The 18,292-nt window shown below is 51.0% G+C and overlaps 1 protein-coding gene across 1 annotated transcript in view; it reads right to left on the bottom strand.

The window, feature by feature from the left end:
• Window positions 1–18,292, bottom strand: part of HPS5 (HPS5 biogenesis of lysosomal organelles complex 2 subunit 2) — a 607,584-nt gene that overhangs the window by 240,825 nt on the left and 348,467 nt on the right. Inside the window, exon 14 of the mRNA XM_086956066.1 lies at window positions 11,310–11,459. Coding sequence (XP_086812192.1) covers window positions 11,310–11,459 — 150 coding nt within the window. The remainder of the gene's footprint in view (window positions 1–11,309; window positions 11,460–18,292) is intronic.

Genomic DNA, 18,292 nt, shown 5'->3' with positions numbered 1-18,292 from the left:
ACCTTCCAGGTATAAAATACCAACAGTTGCCTTAAGCAAACACACAGTGGTTTGGAGCAGAGCCAAGCTGATGCGAGAGCCCACGGAAGCCGCCCCTCCCGTTTGACGCACTGAGAGAGACGCTGTCTTTTTCTCCAGCCGAGAAAATCCAGCTCCTGTGTTTCCAGCCCACTCTTGCGGGTGGCTGGGAGATTGAGTCCTGAGGAAAGAGATACCAGGCCTCCCACATTCTATTACCAAGGTACGGAGCTGACTAAACCCTTAAGAGAATTCTTGATGCAGATTCTTGGCAAAACAATCTTAACCAAATTAACTTAAACCAACTTAACTTAAACTGCTACTTGCTCATCCCTTCCCAAGTATTAGGCTTAGGTCAGGTACACCGGGGTAGGCTTAGTTAGAAGCACCAGTTGAGTACGTTAGTCAATGTATTTATGGATGTATATATTGTATCCAGTTTAAAGTATCATATGGCTAAGAAACCATATCAATGCGTTTACAGTATTATTTCATAATACTACTTTTACTGTACGCACTTTACTTTATGATAAGTATTGCTATTGTGGCAATTCATTTCTCTTGCATGAGAAAGAAGACTGCTCAATAAATAACACCTTTTATTGAAAACGCCCGTCTCTCTATTTCTCTGCACTCTGGTGGAACTAAGTATGCACGGCTGACTGAGTGAAATAGCTGTCTATTGTTTTCACACAACTCTAGAGATACACTCTTATTCTGAGGAAGCAAAGTTGTCATGTGTATGCGGTTGTCGGAAACTGAATCCCTTCTTGTCTGAGCCAGGGAAGTTAATCCCTCCCTATTCATTCAAGAAAGTTTCCAGTGACCTCTGAGCTAGTTGGCGCAAACCTAAATTAAGTTTAACAGTCAGTAGAGACCTAGATAACCTCAGTCCTACGTCTACACTGCTGTTTATGTTATTCCAATGCGCAGAGCCTATTGGGAAAATAGGAACTACACTAAAATGTGTGGTTTTGGAAAGATGAGATTTGCACTTTAGCAGAGTTCCATAGGGAAACTGCTGGTTACTGGGCAGGGTAGCATTCCAGTTTGTGAAGCACTGACAAGCATTATTAACACGATCATACCAGGCCGCAGGTTTTTCGATTCGGTTGCAGTGGGTATAGGGTTGTTCAATTATGCACTTTAGTTGGCACTTGCACTTTAGGAGAGCTTTCTTATGGGGTATTCGGAAGATGAATTGGTTGAAGTGATGTTTATATAGATTTGTGTGACAATTTGGTGATTATATGCATTACTTCGCAATGTATACCAGGGACCCACTCCTATAGCACCTGCATTACTTTTTATAATGTAAGTACAGTCTCAGAAGTATTGCCTAAGTCTTGTACTGGCTCACTTTTTTTTTTTCTTATCCGCACTCTAATCACCCATTTTCTATCATAGCTTCAGCTCTCTCTATGGCTCGTTGTATCTCCCCGAGTACTGATGATGATCCTGCCATTTTTATTGGGATCGAACTGCCCTCAACTTTTTTGTTGATACCCTTGTTGTTCATGATTTATCACTTGAGTTTGTCACCTTTAAATAGAGCACCAAGAAAGTTTATTTTGCACCAATATTCACTGCACCGATATGTGTTTTGAAATTGTTTTTCATAAACTCCTTTAAATACATTTTATTCCCCATTTGTTTTTTTGCATCTAAAGTATTTTTACTAGGGACCAGTGTGTTTTTTGTTACATTTGAAAAGACCAATGAACACAGGAATTATGGGATTAGCTTGCATTTTTGCCAGAAGGTCACAAAAACAATAGACGAGTAGTGAACTACATGAGAAGGGGAATGAGGATTGATTTTCCTAGTGGCCTGTTGGAATCACAAGAGAGAGACTGCAGAAAGAGAAAGCACAGCAGTTAGAAGAGTTGTTGTTTGTAGTTATACAATGCCTTCTAGTGCACTCATTTCTCCTTAGCACAGAGAAGGGTGAGATATCCTTTGGTGGGACATGACAAACATATGTGGGTTTTTGTTCAAATCTGTTTTTATTGTGAACACAGCAATAAGCCTACAACCCCGTGTAGGGGCCGGCCGCGCAGTAAAGAATTGGAAGGCGTAAGTAACCAGGGGAGGTTGAAGCATTAACACAGCGCCCTGCCTACAACCCCCAGAAGGGGCCGGCCGCGTGGCTTAGGGGCAGTGATTGCCGAAGGCGATCATGTGCTGATGTTGTATCGCTGTGCGGGGGAGGCGCGTATGGGAGTAAGAGCAGTAGTGTCACGTTTTCCAAAGGCCCAACGGGGCCCAAACTACCCCGTAGAGGGGCGGAAGCCAGAGTGGCAAGTAGGAATGGAGAAAAAGTCGGAAGAAGAGTGAGCAGTAGCGAGATGAAGAGGAGGGCCTGGGGGGGAGGACTGCAGTCGCCGGCTGGGGGCTAGAAGACGCAAACTGGTGAGCGGAGTGTTAGAGCGCAACAGCGCCTGCGTTAGGGGAGGCAGCTAAGGGTCTAGTCTGCTTGGGTCAGCAGGGATGAGGGCGTCCTCAAATAACTGCAGAGCGCGAAGCCTGGGGGGCATGTGGCGGGCATAGCTGATGGAGCACAGATGGCGCACAAGGGGTTCCCACACTGCCTTGAAGCGTACCCCCCTCGATTGTATCCGCGCCGTGAGCAGCTCCATAGTCAGGACCTGCCAGAGGCGCACAAACCAGGAGGCTATCGGCGGTGCCTCAGCCCGCTTCCAATACAGAGCAATGAGTTGCTTAGCAGCGCCTAGCATGTGAAGGGTGAGGATCCAGTCGCTGCGCGTGAGGGCCCTAAGTTCAGGGGGTCGAATGCCCAGCAGGAGCGTGCAAACCTCTTCAGGTAGGGGAAAACCCAACACCTTCTTAATGTGACTGAGGACCTCCTTCCAAAAGACAGCTAGGGTAGGGCATGACCACCAGATGTGTACGAAGTCGCCAGTCGCAGTGCCACACCTCCAGCACAGCGGCGAGGAAGTAGGGAACATTTTGCTGAGTCTTAGGGGGGTATAGTACCATTGCGTTAGCATCTTGTATGCGTTTTCCCTCTGCGGGATGCTGCGATAGGTTTTAGGGATGTCAGTCCATAGCCGGGCCCACTGAGAAGGTGTGATATCGGCGCCGGTCGCCGACTGCCATTGCCTCTGGTAGGGATGCGCAGGCGGAGCGGTGGGGTGTTGCAGGATGTTGTAGATCTGGGAGATAAGCCGTTTCAGCCCCCCGAGGGAGCGCGCCAATTTCTCGAATGGTGTGTATGCCCTGGTGGCAGCCTGATACATATCGTCTCCCATAGTCCAATGGCGCAGTTGGGCATACTGTAGGCTGGCGGTCGAGGGGAGGCCAAATTCTTCCCTGCAGTCTGGCCATGATTTAGGTGCCCCTCCAAGAAAGAGGTCCCCTACAACTCTGCAGTCCCCTTGTGTCCATCTCTCAAAAGCTCGGGTCCGGGCCCCAGGGGGAAAGTGTGGGTTACCTGCAATGGGGGTGTGCGGAGAGGGGAACGTGGTTAGGCCCTTGGACACTGCCACTCTGTCCCATATGTCAAGAACTGTTCTTGTTGGGACCGCCATGTACGCACTTCTGGAGCGCGCCACACGCGGTAACCAAGGCAGGTCCCATATGGTGCGTCCTGTGACCACCCGGTCCATGTGGAACCAGTGCTTGTCGCTTTCGCGTGCACCCCATTCTATTACGAATCGAAGGTGCGCCGCCCAGTAGTAGTGGAGGAGATTCGGGCAGGCGAGGCCGCCCCTGTCTCTCGGTTCCATCAGGACTTTCTGCGAAAAACGGGGTCGCTTACCACCCCAGATGAAGGACGTGAGGTCGCGTTGGAGACTCCTAATGCAGTGGAGCGGGATCGGGGTGGGTAGGCACTGGAAAACATATAGAATACGGGGGAGGATCGACATCTTGACCGCGTTGAGCCGCCCTAGCCAGGAAATCATCAAGGGCTTCCATTTCCGCAGGTCCGCCAGGACTTCCTTGCGGCAAGATGCCCAGTTCCGCGTGGACCACGAATCCAGGTGGGGTGTTAGGTCCAGACCCAGGTATTTAATGTGATCCTCCGCCCAGCGGTAGGGCGTAACCCCTTTCAGGAAGTTGACCTCCTCCTCTGGGACGGTGAGGTTAAGCGCCCAAGATTTGGTGTGATTAATCTTAAGGCCGGACGCTTGTTCAAACAGTGAGAGGGCTCTGTGCGGATGGGAGGGAGTCCCGAGGGCGCGTAAGAGTAAGAATCAGGTCGTCCGCAAACAGCGCTACTTTGTTGGTGCGTCCCCCGTGGGGGATTCCATGAATGTCAGGAGTGCGCCTAATCAGCTCCGCCAGCGGCTCAACCGCTAGGGCGAACAGGAGCGGCGAGAGCGGGCATCCCTGCCTCGTGCCCCTGTGGATCAAGAGCGGCGATGTCAGTTGGCCGTTGACCCGAATTCTGGCTTGTGGTCCGAGATAGGGGGCCATGCACCTAGAGATCATGTTAGGGCCAAGACCTAGTTTCTGGAGGACCGCCCGCAAGAAGGTCCAGTCGACCCGGTCGAAGGCCTTTTCTGCGTCTAGCGAGAGGAGGCAAGCCGGTATATCCCAATGCTGTACCTTTCCCACTAGGTGTGCCAGTCTGCGAACGTTATCGGCCCCCTGACGATCCCGAATAAATCCCACCTGGTCCGGGTTTACTAGTCCCGGCATGTACGGGTCCAGCCGTTTGGCCAGGATCTTGGTGTAGATCTTGAGATCAGTATTCAGGAGGGCGATGGGGCGATAAGAGGCACACAAGTCAGGGTCTTTCCCAGGCTTGGGGATCAAGGCAATCTCCGCAAGGCCCATATCGGGAGACGGTCCAGTGGTGTCAGAGAAGGAGCCGTATAGTCGCAGTAGGTGCGGGCGGAGCTGGGTCAAGAATAGGCGGTAGAAGGCCAACGGTAAGCCGTCCGGTCCCGGGGTTTTCCCAGTGGGGAGGTCTTTGACAGCCTCTGTTATTTCCTCCTCCTGCAGGGGACTCTCTAGCGTGGCTGCACACGCCGGGGACAGCGGAGACCCCTCAAAATCCGCAAGAACGGCCTCCCGTGCTTCCGCAGAGGTAGGCTCCTCTGCATATAGGGAAGAGTAGTAGGCGACGAAGGCGTCCTGCTTGGCTTTCTCAGAGGTGGCGCAGGTGCCATCTTGCCGCTTGACGTTGGCGATGTGGGCCCTGGCTGCACGCGCTCGCAGCCTGCCAGCCAGAAGGCGGCCAACTTTGTCCCCGCCCTCATAGTAGCGTTGTTTGAGCGCCAGCAGGGAGTGTTCTGCCTTGTTGGTGCGCAGAGTGCGGAGTTGCCCCCTGAGGTTGGCGAGCGTTCTCTTAGACGCCCGCGAAGGGGAGTCCCGGTCTCGAGCCTCCGCTAGTTTGATTTCACTAGCCAGGTCGGTTTCCACCTTGAACGCCTCCCTCCTCCGCGCCACCGCCAGGGAGGTAATGTGGCCCCGAATGGTGGCCTTGAAGGCATCCCAGACCGTATCGAAGGGCATGGTAGGGGTGTCGTTAACCGCGAAATACGAGTCTATGGCGTCACGAATGCTGGCGACGTCCTCTGGGTCCCGAAGGACACTCGGCGGGAGCACCCATCTGCGCTCACGAGTGGCATGGGCCAGGGGGTCTTGTAGCAAAAGTTCTACATGGGCGTGGTCCGATAGGGAAATGTCGGATATAGCGGCAGCTAAGGAATCTCGGGCCAGTTCAAGGGAGGTGAAGAGATAGTCAATACGGGAGTATGTCCTATGGGAGTGTGAATAAAAGGAGTAGTCCCGGGTCCCCGGGTTGTGGTAGCGCCACACATCCACGAGTCCCAGGTCTGTAAGCTGCGTTCTAAGGGTAGAGGACATTGCCCTTGCCATTAAAGGAGGCTCCCGCTCGATCCAACTCAGGGTCCCACACTAGATTGAAGTCTCCGCCCAGGATCACGTTAGGGTCGCCTGTTGGAAACTGGTCCCGCAGGAGTGCCTGGAGGTATTTGTCCTGCGACTGGTTGGGCACATATACACATCCCAGGGTGAGTTGCACACACCCCATCTGCACCGTGGCTTGGAGGAAACGCCCGTCAGCACTCTTGAAGGGTTTCGTGGGTCCCCGTCTAAAGCCAGCCCTGCAGAGGATTGCCACCCCTGCCGTCTTGGTGTCAGAGGAAGCCCAGAACTGCGTGGGGTATCTAGGGTGCGCCATGCGCCTGGTGTCCCCCTTCAGAAGATGCGTCTCCTGGAGGAGGATAATGTCAGGGGAGTGATGCAAGAGATAGCGCCATATCTGGTTCCGCTTGTTGGGGGAGTTGAGCCCTTTGACATTGAGTGATAGGACCTTCAAGGGCGCAGGGATGTTCGCAGTCATCGCGCTAAGGGGGGACGGCGCTGTGCATGAACCAATGAAGCAATCCCCCCCGCAAACAGAGCAGCGGCAGTCTCACCTCGCCTCCAGCATGCCAACCCCCGTAGGTCCCACCGGACCGCCCCTCCGCAAGCGCGGGAAGAGAACAGGAAGAGAAGGCAGCGCGAGAGAAAAGTAGGAAGAAAAGTGAGAGAAGGAAGATGAAGGGTGTAGAGAAGAAGCACAACCAAAACAGGCCAACAGGGCCATTGTACATTGTCCCAGGTACCGGACATCCTCTACCCGAGGGTTCGGATGAACACAGGAATGTCACTTCCTACGGGACAAAGGGAGGGAGCGGGGGTCTGAGTGAGTGAAATGAAGTCCGGTCGTCTCGCAGCCCGTCCACCCCGCTGTCACAAGGAAGTCCGGGGGTGCGTCGAGCCGGGGGATCCTCAGGTCTGGACCAATCGCCAAGAGGGCACTGAAGCTCGGCGTCGTGGAGTAGGGCCCGATAGAGGTGAGACCCATTGTCCGTGCCTCCTGTCCCCCTCAGGGGGGGGAGAGTCATGGGGGAAGCCCTTTAGAAAGGAGGGGGGTCCCAGCTCCAAGAATAGCAGGGTCAGGCAGCCGAGGCGTGGTAGGACAGGTCCAAGCGGCCAGGTGGTGAGGGCATGCTCAGGGCAGCAGGGGTCTCTCTAAACAAGTTCAGATGTTGTCAGGAGTTGAGGGGTGGTCCCCTCCTTCAGTGCCGGAGGCAAGAAGCTGGGAGGCCTGATCCTCACGATCGCCCTCAAGGGAGCGAATGTGAGCGATAATGTCTTGCTTGGTCTGTGAGGCGGAGAGGCTGTCCACTGGGGGGGTCCGGCGACGTTTGCGCACAGTGGACCAGTCTGGGCGCGGAGGGGCCTTCTCCGGGTGATGAGAGCGGGATGGGCTGTGATCCAGGGATCCCGGCATATCAAGCAATTGCGCCGCTTCTCGGTAGGATCGGAGGGACCGTCTCTTACCTTCCCACCGAAAGATGAGGGCAAAGGGGTGACCCCACTGATAGGAAACGTTGAGGGCCCGGAGTCGTGATCGGGCGGAAGACCTTCCTCCTGTGGAGCGTGGTGGGAGCCAAGTCTTGGAAGATCTGGATCTTGTGGCCTTCGTACCGCAGGTCCGGGTGGTCTCTAGCCGCCTTTAGTATGGCCTCCTTCTCCGTGAAGTAGTGGAGCCAGGTGACAATGTCGGGCAGGAGGCCCGCCTTGCTCCCCGCCCCAAAGACACGATGTGCGCAATCAAGGCGCGGTGGAGGGGCGTCCTCCTCGCCCCACACCGCGTGTAGGAGTAGGGCTACGTAGGCCATGGTATTAGTCCCCTCTTCTCCGAGTGGCACGCCCCGTATGCGGAGGTTGTTGCGTCGTCCCCTGTTTTCCAGGTCCTCCTGCTTGATCTGGAGCTGGATATGTTGCTCTTCCAGGGTCGCCACCCTCTGCCAGATCTGCTCCAGGTCTTCGGTTCGGGAGTCAACCGTCTTCTCCAGGCCGTCAACCCGGTCGCCGAGGTCAGTGACTTCCCTGCGCAACTCTTTGACGCACGAGTGAACCTCCGTCCTGAGGGACCCGATTTCTGACTTTAAGTCCGCCATGAAGAAGGACATGAAGGCCTGAGTCACTGGGGGGGAGTCGGCAGGCGGTAGGGGTTTCCCCCCTGTTGCTGAGGGGCCTCCGGAAGATGGCGGCGAGCCCGCCTTGCCCCACATGGAAGCCACTGACGCACCTCTGGTCGCCGCCGTTGGGGGGTCCGGCTTGTTCCCCTTGCCACGAGTCATGGTCCGCTCTGGGCGTCGGAGGATAGCAGGGGAGGGGGCTAGCTGTCGCGTGCAGCCCCCGGTCCGCGGTAGAGGGGAGTCCGAGGGAGGTTTCACAGGTGTCCCGGTGGGCCAGCAACCCAGGGTCCACGGTCAGGGGCTCTAGGCCTCAAGGCAGGAGATGGCAGGGTGTAGTAGGGTCTCCGCAATCCTGTAGCCGGACTGGCCTGATGTCAGCCTGCAAAGAGTGCCAGGGCAGCAGGGGTCCGGCGCGCAGGGGGGGCTGCGTGGGCGAGTGAGGTGGCCCCGCCGGGGAGGCAAGGCGGTAAGTAGGCAGAGGGAGTGGTGGAGATCTTTTGTCAGCAGTCTTCCCGCGGTGGCCAAAGTTCGGGTCCCACGGGCTGAGGGCCTCCGGCGGCTGTGGCAAGACTCGGCCTCCCGCCCCCGCGTGTGTCAGGGCCTTCCCCAAGTGCGGCGCCTGGGCGGCCCCACAGCCCTCCGTCGAGGCTCGCTAGGTCAGCAGGGTGGTCGGTAGCAGGGGGTCGTGTGGGCGTGCGGGCCGGCCACCCGCCTCCAGATGTAGCCCCACCAGCAGCCCGTCAGGAGGACAAGGTGGCGGTCAGGGCTGAAGTAGGGCCCTCCCAGCGCCAGACCCCGCCAGGGACAGCCAGGGGGAGGGGCGGCGCGGAGGTTGCAGCTCACCGTGGTGGTCCCGCGACGGATGCTTGATCTGGAGCTGGGGCTCGTATGGGAAGAGCCTCCGACGTGCACCCCGGGTCCGGCCTCACTTTCCCGCCCAAGCCGGGGCCTCCCGTAGTCTCGGCGCTCGGGCGGGCCTGACCCCTCCAGGAACAGCCAGGGGGAAGGGGCGGCGCAGAGGCTGCAGCTCACCGTGCTGGTCCCGCGGCGGATGCATGATCTGGGGCTCGAATGGGAAGAGCCTCCGGCGTTCACTCGAGGCCCGGCCTCTCTTTCCCGCCCAAGCCGGGGCCTCTCGTAGTCTCAGCGCTCGGGCGGTCGCAGCTTCTTCAGCCGGGGGGAAGCCCGGCGCCAGCAGCCTAGATGGTGCGCCCAGGTCGCAGTCGGCACCACGGAGGAAGGCTCGCCACGCGAAGGGTTCAGGAAGGCACCAGCTCCTCGCCAGCCTCCGAAAGCAGCTCTGCACCGGGAGAGTCGGGCCAGGGGACTCCTCGGCAAACCCCGCGGCAAGATGGCGGCCGGAGGCCGATCGCGGGGATCCCGGAGCTCCGGGCGTCCGCAGCGGGGGTCCCAACAAGAAGGACTCGTCTCCGGAAGGTGTTGCTGGTAGGGCTTGTAGTAGTCGGGGGCCCCCAGGCAGAAGAGACCCCCCGGACGTCGCTTAAACAGGCTAAATATACAGCTAGGCGACGGAGCTCACACGAGACGCGTCCGTTTACATCGCTGTCTCGGCCACGCCCCATATGTGGGGGTTTTGTAGTGTTGTTCCTCTGTTCGATAGGTCTCTTATGAGATTGCCCAGGAGAACTGTCTACGTTGGAGATCTTATAAGAGCATTTCTTTGCAGCTGGAGCATCTCCTTCAAAGTAGTTAGCGAAGACAGAACAGACAGCCCAAGAGTTGGAATTGTAGTGAGCTCAGAATCAGGACGAGATAACTCTGAAGTGGCAACAGGTGGAAAGACACTACAAACCTATTTTCAAAAAGACGTATTTGGCTGTCATGTTCTATGGAAATCTTAAGAAGTTTAGGAACTGGCGATATGGCACTGTTTTTCTACTAGATCTCTGCTTAATGACGATATGGAGCTTGAACTCTATACTTGGATAAGAAAAGGGAGAAACGTTAAAAGATAGTGATAACCTCAATGTTGAGAAAGACCATGACATCGCTGAAAGTCTCAGGGTCAATTTAAAAGTATTTAGACTCCCTGGTCATTAAAAGATGAGAATGACAACACCAGGCACCAAATAGTTAAACAGGAGATTAAAAGATTATTCTAAATCAAACTCTAGGAGTCTACCATCTTGTCATTTTGCAAGACAGAGGATGAAGACACTGGCCATTTTGACAACCTTTCTCAGGGTTTGCACATTTCTACAGTTTTGGATCAGAAGTGCACCCCCTCTCTATCACTCAATCTCCTGCATGGCGTGCTTTGAACACACTCCTTAAGAGTGTAATAGTCAGTAGGACACACCATGCAAATATCACAGAAATGTCTTGCCTATATGAGAGAGGAATTAGTTACAAATAAAGGGTATGGTGACAGAGAAGAACCAAGGAGAGAAAACACCTCAATAGAACATTGTAAAAACCACCATAACGTGAGAAATAGGTTGCAAACACCAGTAAATGTCCTCAGATGTTAAGCGGACGAACTGATATTTCATTTAAAACAAGTAATAACATACAAGGAAGGTGTGTTTCGGATCCTGACTCATTGAGAAGGAAAAATAAACCGTATGACTGGATTCCTCCGGAAAATTATGGAACAAGTCAACTTATCTTGTCATTAAGGGAGGAGAATCAGTTTAAGTGTACAATACTATTTTCTGCTTTCTTTTTGAAACACAGTGTTTTGGTATTATTATAAGTCAAACTACTTGTGCATGCTTAATGTGGCTTCCTAGATGTTACACAATAGCCAGAAAGTAGATAATGCAACTTAAAAAATGTGTTTCAGGATCATGCAAACATGCAGAAATATTCTACGTTTATTGAAAATCAGACCAATGCATGGAGGTGAACTTGCTCTTTTGATCAGGCTAGTTTATTGTTGTGCAGAGCAAGACTCAAAGAATGACAGAGAAGGGGGGTGGGAGGGGTTCATCATGAGCAGCTGCTACTTTCACTTGAAAAGTGAATAACAGAGGGTGGATATCTTTGACAATAACCTGTGTTTTAGTATCGGTTGAAACACTTTGGGCCATATCTTATCATATAATATGTATCAGTTTGTGACGGTGTGATCGAAAGGCAGGGGTGGTATGGTCTATGAAGCCTTTTTACGTGGGAGTGCAGAATTTTACATTCAATTTCAATAGTACAGCTTCTAACTTCATCACCAGATCATAGTTTGAATAATTTATGAAAGGATGTGAGAAGAAAAATTACAGCTCATTGTATGAGACCAGAGGTCCCTTGTTTAAATTCATTTTATAATTTAACTTAACAGCTTCCCAAAAAATTAACGGCACTCACTCATAGTCCATCTCTTCTGTGTCTTCTAAAACAGAGACTGCTGCTTCCATTTTCTGCTCTTCATCTTTCAAATCTAACCTGGGGCGGATCTCAGGGTTTACATGAAATGTCCCAATCTTTTCTGTAGTCTTCCGTACAAAACTTGAAACACTGCAAGGCAAATGTTCAAACATTCACGTAATATGAAAAAGAATACCAGTGCAAGGCGCATGAGTTATGGAAACATTCAAAAGACAACAATGCTGTATTTAGTGTTTGGCCAGAATACAATCAGCTACATATTTGATGGTTCGGAAAGGCTTTTTTTGTCAGGGAAATAATATTTCTGCTCTCTAGGGACACAGAAAGCTGTCTGATAGCATGAGATATGCCACTACACATAGGTAGGCTGGCCCAGAAGAATCTCTTTATCCCGCAGTCTTTTTCCCCGCAGGGAATCGTCACACCGACCGCGCTCGGATTCCGCATACCATTACTCCGCAAGTCGGAACAACGACTTGCGGAGGGGGGGAGCTTAATGTTGGAATCGTATAATTTACTATTCAAACTCCCGTCTGTATGGACACTAGGGAAGGTGTTGGATTTTAAATCCAACACCCCCCCCTAATTCCCCCCCCCCACCCTCCGCAAGTCGTTGTTCCGACTTGCGGAGTGATGGTATGCGGAATCACAACGCGGTCATTGTATTAAAAAAGTTTTGTGGTAAACATTGTTTACCGGTCCAGAACCATAGCAGCATTGCCTAGGCACCCAATCCCTGATATGGAATGCCCTAGGTTTGAACCCAAAATTCCAGATATAAGACCACACAAAACTACCAATAAGCCTCAAAACAGACTTCCCAGTTATTCCACTATAGATATCCAACACCAAGGCAACTCAAATCTTTCCTGTGTGATGTCTGCTGTTCTGTATAGGACTCCATGCTCATCTATCCTTTGTCCTTAAAAATGACCTGCAGTTATCCCTCTATGTGACTCACAAACAGACTTAACAATGAAGCTGAATGACTTGCAGTACCCAAAGTCTATTGCAGTAATAGAAGAAACACAGCTCTGCTAGTGCACTATAATCCTAACCTTAGTAAAACATTGCTACTACTGAGTATTCCAACTCCGAGCCAAGTCCGATGCATCCCACTCCAGTACTCCAAACCCTGTACAGCTCTGTCAATATATCAGCCTTATATGCAGTACTGCAATCTGTTATAATACCATGACACCACATAAGGTTACGTCATCTCAGTGCTTGCATGCTGCACACATATTGAAATTTGTCTGAATGAATGATTAGGAGCTGTTGGAAATCCTGTACTTGGGCTGGGAAGACTATCGAGCACAGAGAAGACTGTGGAGGGAGGTGTCCTATTGTTGATAATGCTTTGGGAAGTAAATTGTACATTGTGGTGATAATTAGACTTTGGGAGACTTGTTTTTCTCATAATCTTATTTTCACCTCTCTCACTCTATGACAATGAAGGCCTGTTAAACATATCCTTCTGCAATATGTTCTCGTTATATACACTACATTAAGGTATATTCATTAGAGCTAAAACACATACCAAGTTGTTCATTCTTTAACTTAAACCTTCATAAATACCCTAAATCATGGGTGCTTAACCTGTGGCCCGGGGACCTCTGGGGGTCCGCAATGCCTATTCTGGGGGTCTGTATACCACTTAGAAAATTACATGATTTAAAACATTTTTTACATTGAATATAAGTGAAGAGGCAAAATGGTTAGCTGAAGATTTCAAAATGTTTTGTAAATGTGAAGAAATTTTAAAATTGGAGACAAAAAATTAAGTTGCTATTCTCAGATTTATTTGTGGGAGTAGTGAAAGTGTACCAAACAAAATACAGAGCGGACAAAGGGTGGCCTCAGATGAATTTAGAAAAGCTCCCACCTTTCCATATATATATATTTTTTTGTCTGATGCGTGATAGTTTCCGTGTTTTTGAGTATTGTTTTATGGTTTAAATGATCAAATTTGCTTAGGCCCAGGTCCCTGGATTTCATTAACGACTCAGTGGGGGTCCTTGTATTCCAGTAATGATTCAGTGGGGGTCCACGGATTGAACAAAGATCTTAAGCGAGGGTCAGCAGAAGTTAAAAGCTTAAGAACCACTACCCTAAATAACCAATAAAACAAGGACAGCAACCTCAGGCACAAGTGTGAGATCAATCCGAAGGCAAGTCGTAACCAAATGCCAGAAAACGCTGATTTGTAATTTCTCATTGATTATGCAATGTTCCTTTACAGAGAATTTCAGTAGCCTTTATATTAAATATGGCCATGCTGGGGACTGCACTCTCATCCTATCTATGCAATCCAAAGCTTTGTAGTCTGTTACCGTGCTCACCCAAATGTTTTAGAGAGTTTCTTTAAGTAACAGCAGATCAAGAGGAAATATTACCTAGAGATTTCAGTTATAACACTTCAATCCAAAAATATATAAGCCTGGAGCAACACTATGCGAAGAGTAGTGATCCTTACTTACCTGGCCTGCTCTAGTATTTATTAAAAATATAAAGGGGGCACGGTGGACATATGGGAATGTGGTGGGGTAGTGCGAGCACATACTTAGGTATGTACCTCCAATAAATTAAATGTGGGGATCCACTCATAGTGCAGGAGTTGCTGGACTTCAGGTTTTAGGTCTCTCGCTTTATGCTACTTCATGTCGGATCTGATCCACCCAGGAAGTGACTTCTGGAGTCATGTACAGATAGCACCTAAGCATGCAGACGTCAGTTTCTTTATGGTCAACACCTGCACCCTCGGATGTGGACCTCAAAAGCCAATTTTTGGTGCCAGTGTACATTAGATTTCTAAATTGGGAACTCTTTAGATGGAAAAGAGTCCATTCCATAGAATGGAGAAGTGGGAGGGAGGTACCGGAATCGGTAGTTAAATAGAGTATCCAACAACATGAGCTTTTCCGAAGGTAAAGAAATTGTCCTTCTGATGCAAGCTTCTAACCACAGATTCTTCATATTTGGTACCTCCTCCGATGATCAGTCTGTGTAATGACTCAGATTAAAAAGTCCTGCCAAAATGCCCCCATTGGACCTGGCTGTCAAGGCAATAGTGCATCCTGAATGGGTGCATTGATGACCACGTTGGCGATTGACAAATATCCAGAAATGGCACCCAGGGAACCAACTCACTAGTAGCAGCCTTAGCCATGGGCAACCGTTCTGGAGACTACTTTTTATAGCAGACCCTAATGCAGAGGACTGTACAACTGGCCACAGTTCTTTTCTGCTCTGCTCTTCTTTCTTTAATTTGCCCCCAAGAATGCTACAAAAAGCTGATTATCCACCTGTCTCTGGTACAATCTCTGTAAAAACTGAGCACCTTTTTGGGGTTCAAGTGATGGAGTTTCTCTGTCTCTTTTGGGAAGTGAGCTGAAAAGAACATTGGAAGAGTGATGGACTGTGAGACATGAAAGGGAGTCACAATTTTTGGTAGAAAGGATGCTTTAGTCTTCAGCACCAATTTGTCCTGGCAGAAAGTGGTTAGGGCAGTTGGTGTGATAGAGTTGAAGCTCACTTACACGATGAGCTGAGGAGAGAGAGAGAGAGAGAGAGAGAGAGAGAGAGAGAGAGAGAGAGAGAGAGAGAGAGAGAGAGAGAGAGAGAGAGAGAGAGAGAGAGAGAGAGAGAGAGAGAGAGAGAGAGAGAGAGCGCGGAGGGAGGGCGAGAGAGAGAGAGAGAGAGAGCGCGGAGGGAGGGCGAGAGAGAGAGAGGGCGAGAGAGAGAAGGCGAGAAAGAGAGAGAGAGGGCGAGAGAGAGAGGGCGAGAGAGAGAGAGAGGGCGAGAGAGAGAGAGGGCGAGAGAGGGCGAGAGAGAGAGGGCGAGAGAGAGAAAGGGCGAGAGAGAGAGAGAGAGAGAGAGGGCGAGGGAGAGGGCGAGAAAGAGGGAGAGGGAGAGGGAGAGGGAGAGGGAGAAGGAGGAGAGGGAGAGGGAGAGGGAGAAGGAGAAGGAGAAGAGGGAGAGGGAGGGGGAGAGAGGAGAGAGAGAGGGGAGAGAGAGGAAGAGAGAGAGGAGAGAGAGAGGGAGAGAGAGAGGGAGGGAGAGAGAGAGGGAGAGAGAGAGAGAGAGGGAGAGGGAGAGAGGGAGAGAGAGAGAGATAGAGAATATTCCAGCTTGCAAAAGTGCAGTCATTGTGTGTTTCCGACAGTGGCAAAAAGATTGAGACAGGTTTTCCCCAATAGTTTGAAGATATCCTGCACTACTTCCAGTTGTAACTGCTATTTGTGATCCCCTGGGCATCAATGGCTGCGTTCATCTGCTCTGGCATTTGAAGATCCTGCAAAGTGGTGCACAATGAGGGAAATGCCCTGCTGAATCAGTCAGTTCCAGAGGTGCAACAAGTCCTGGCACAGAGTCCAGCATCTTACTCTGCTCTATTTGTTGTAATACCACATGAGGGTGTGGTAAGGACCTGAACCAACATCCCGTTCATAGGAGCAGGAAGACAGAAAGGTGGAGGCAGGCCTCCACTACGGGCTAGAGTGCTCTGATTTGCCCCTTTTCCAGATGACCTCCCCAACAACAGTAAGTGTTTGTCCCCACCTTTGGCTCTGTGTGTGACAGGGAGAAGGGCCTGCTAGTAATCCAATTGCGGTCAAGTAGCCACCACTGCAGAACATGTGCAGTCTTCTCTGAACTCTGGATGGTTAGCCTTGTATTTGCCCAGAGAGACTTTAGATTCCACTGTAGAGCACGCTAGTTCCATTAAGCAAGGTCGATGAGCAAGCCTCAGAGCTACCCTCACTGAGACTTACCAGTGAACCCCAGTGCTGTAAGAAGCTGTGCCATCATCTGGAAGTGGTCCACGACTGACTGTGGTGATCCACCATCAACTGTCAGTCATCAAGATAGGGGAAGAGTGGTACGCTCCTCCTCTGAAGGTATGCTGCGACCACAACAATCACCTTCATGAATACCCTATGGGAACTTGTGAGTACGAAAGGGAGTACAGAAATCTGAAAATGCTCATGGCCTACCCTGAACGCAGGTATGCCTGTGGGCCAGCAGGATGGGAACACTAACATCCAGGCTGTAGGGCAGATAGAATCTGGGCCAGGAAGAGCATTTTGAATCGAAGATGTAAAATTGGATGACAAACTACACTCTTTTTCATGACTAGTTTATAACAAGAGGAACACCCAGTTCAGATCTCCGAGGCCAGGACTCCCTCGATGGCTCCTCTTTGAAGACCTTTGTGGAGCTATGTGACCCAGAGCCACACTAGAGGGAGACAGTAGGGTGTCAAAGATGTGATGCATGGCATTGCCTCCATAAACACCACAATCTGTTGTGGTATTGCAATGGGCCAGGAAATTTATTTTATCAGGATCAGCCGCGGAATGTGCTCCTCAGAAGGGGACTTGGAGCTAGACCAAGGGGCACTACTTCAGAGGATGGGATGAGGCCTGCTTGGACTCCTTGTGCTTCTTTTTAGATTTTAATTTACCCAAAGATTTGGATAGTGATGATGGCCTGTTGTCACAACGGTCCCAATAGCAGGAAGGAGTCTATGCTTTTACTTAGAGCTGGCCTTAAACCACTTCCTTCAGTGTTCTGCAACAAACAACTTGGCTTTGGATTTCTAGATTGCCTTCGGGTACATCAGCGATACAAAAGGGGATGATGGACGGAGCGTTTGAGCAAATCAAACACTCACCCCCAGTCAACTGATCTGGGTTTAATCCATCACCATTCTTTAGCTCACTCAGCCACCCCAGTTCAGACATGGCCATATGCAAATCCGTCTGACCCTGTGCCTCATGAGAACAGTCCAGCCCGAACTGCCAAAGCCATGTTCTCCCTGGATCGGAAACAAGCATCCTGGGACCGGTTTCTGGCATCACAGCCGTTATCAGCTAAGCTGCCTTGAATCCAGTGTCAAAGTGAGCAAGGGGCTCACGTCTGAGCATTACCCTGCCAAGTTAGGGCGAACAAAGCGATACAAAAGGGGATGATGGACAGAGCGTTTGAGCAAATAAAACACTCACCCCCAGTCAACTGATCTGGGTTTGATCCATCACCATTCTTTAGCTCACTCCGCCACCCCAGTTCAGACATGGCCATACGAAAATCAGTCCGACCCTGTGCCTCATGGGAACAGTCCAGCCCGAACTGCCAAAACCATGTCTGGACCGGAAACAAGCATCCTGGGACCGGTTTCTGACATCACAGCTGTCATCAGCCAGGCTAGCTTGAATCCAGTGGCAAAGTGAGCAAGGGACTCATGTCTGAGCATACCCTGCCAACTTAGGGTGAACGAACAAGTTACTTACCTTCGGTAACGCTTTTTCCAGCAGATACAGTATCTGCCTGTGAATTCCTCACCTTGTGAATATCCCCCTGCGTCCGCAACGTTCGGAAACATTTTTTGTAGCACGCGGCGTGGACGACGTCACAGGACCACGGCATCACGCGCGACTCCGGCTGACGTCACCGACTCCTTATTAGGCCGACGTCGGCGTGATGACATCAGTTCCGCCCTTTTTTCCGTGCCTTCGAGGCACCCGGACGGACCAATGACAGTAGATACAGTGTACATAGTACATACAATTCAAAACAGCACACATAGTGTGTAGCAAAGGTATGAAAAACCCAATATATATACGAAATATACATAAACTTAGGTATAGCAGAGTGGACAACGGGGAGGCGGGTGGGTCAGTGAGGAATCCACAGGCAGATACTGTATCTACCAGAAAAAGCGTTACCGAAGGTAAGTAACTTGTTCATCTGATAGATACATCTGCCAGTGGATTCCTCACCTTGTGAATAGAGTCCAACAGCAGTCCCCACTCTCGGAGGAGGGTGTCCACTCTCCTATACCAGAAAATCCTGAAGGACAGAGCGCGCAAAGTGGGTGTCCCTCCTCACCTCGGCATCCAAAGAGTAATGCTTTGCGAAAGTGTGAAGGGAGGCCCATGTCGCGGCTCTACAAATATCCTCAA

Source organism: Lissotriton vulgaris, chromosome 2_1 (assembly GCF_964263255.1).
Source record: "Lissotriton vulgaris chromosome 2_1, aLisVul1.2, whole genome shotgun sequence".
Lineage (NCBI taxonomy): Eukaryota > Metazoa > Chordata > Amphibia > Caudata > Salamandridae > Lissotriton > Lissotriton vulgaris.
This window is presented reverse-complemented; position numbering and strand designations above follow the sequence as displayed.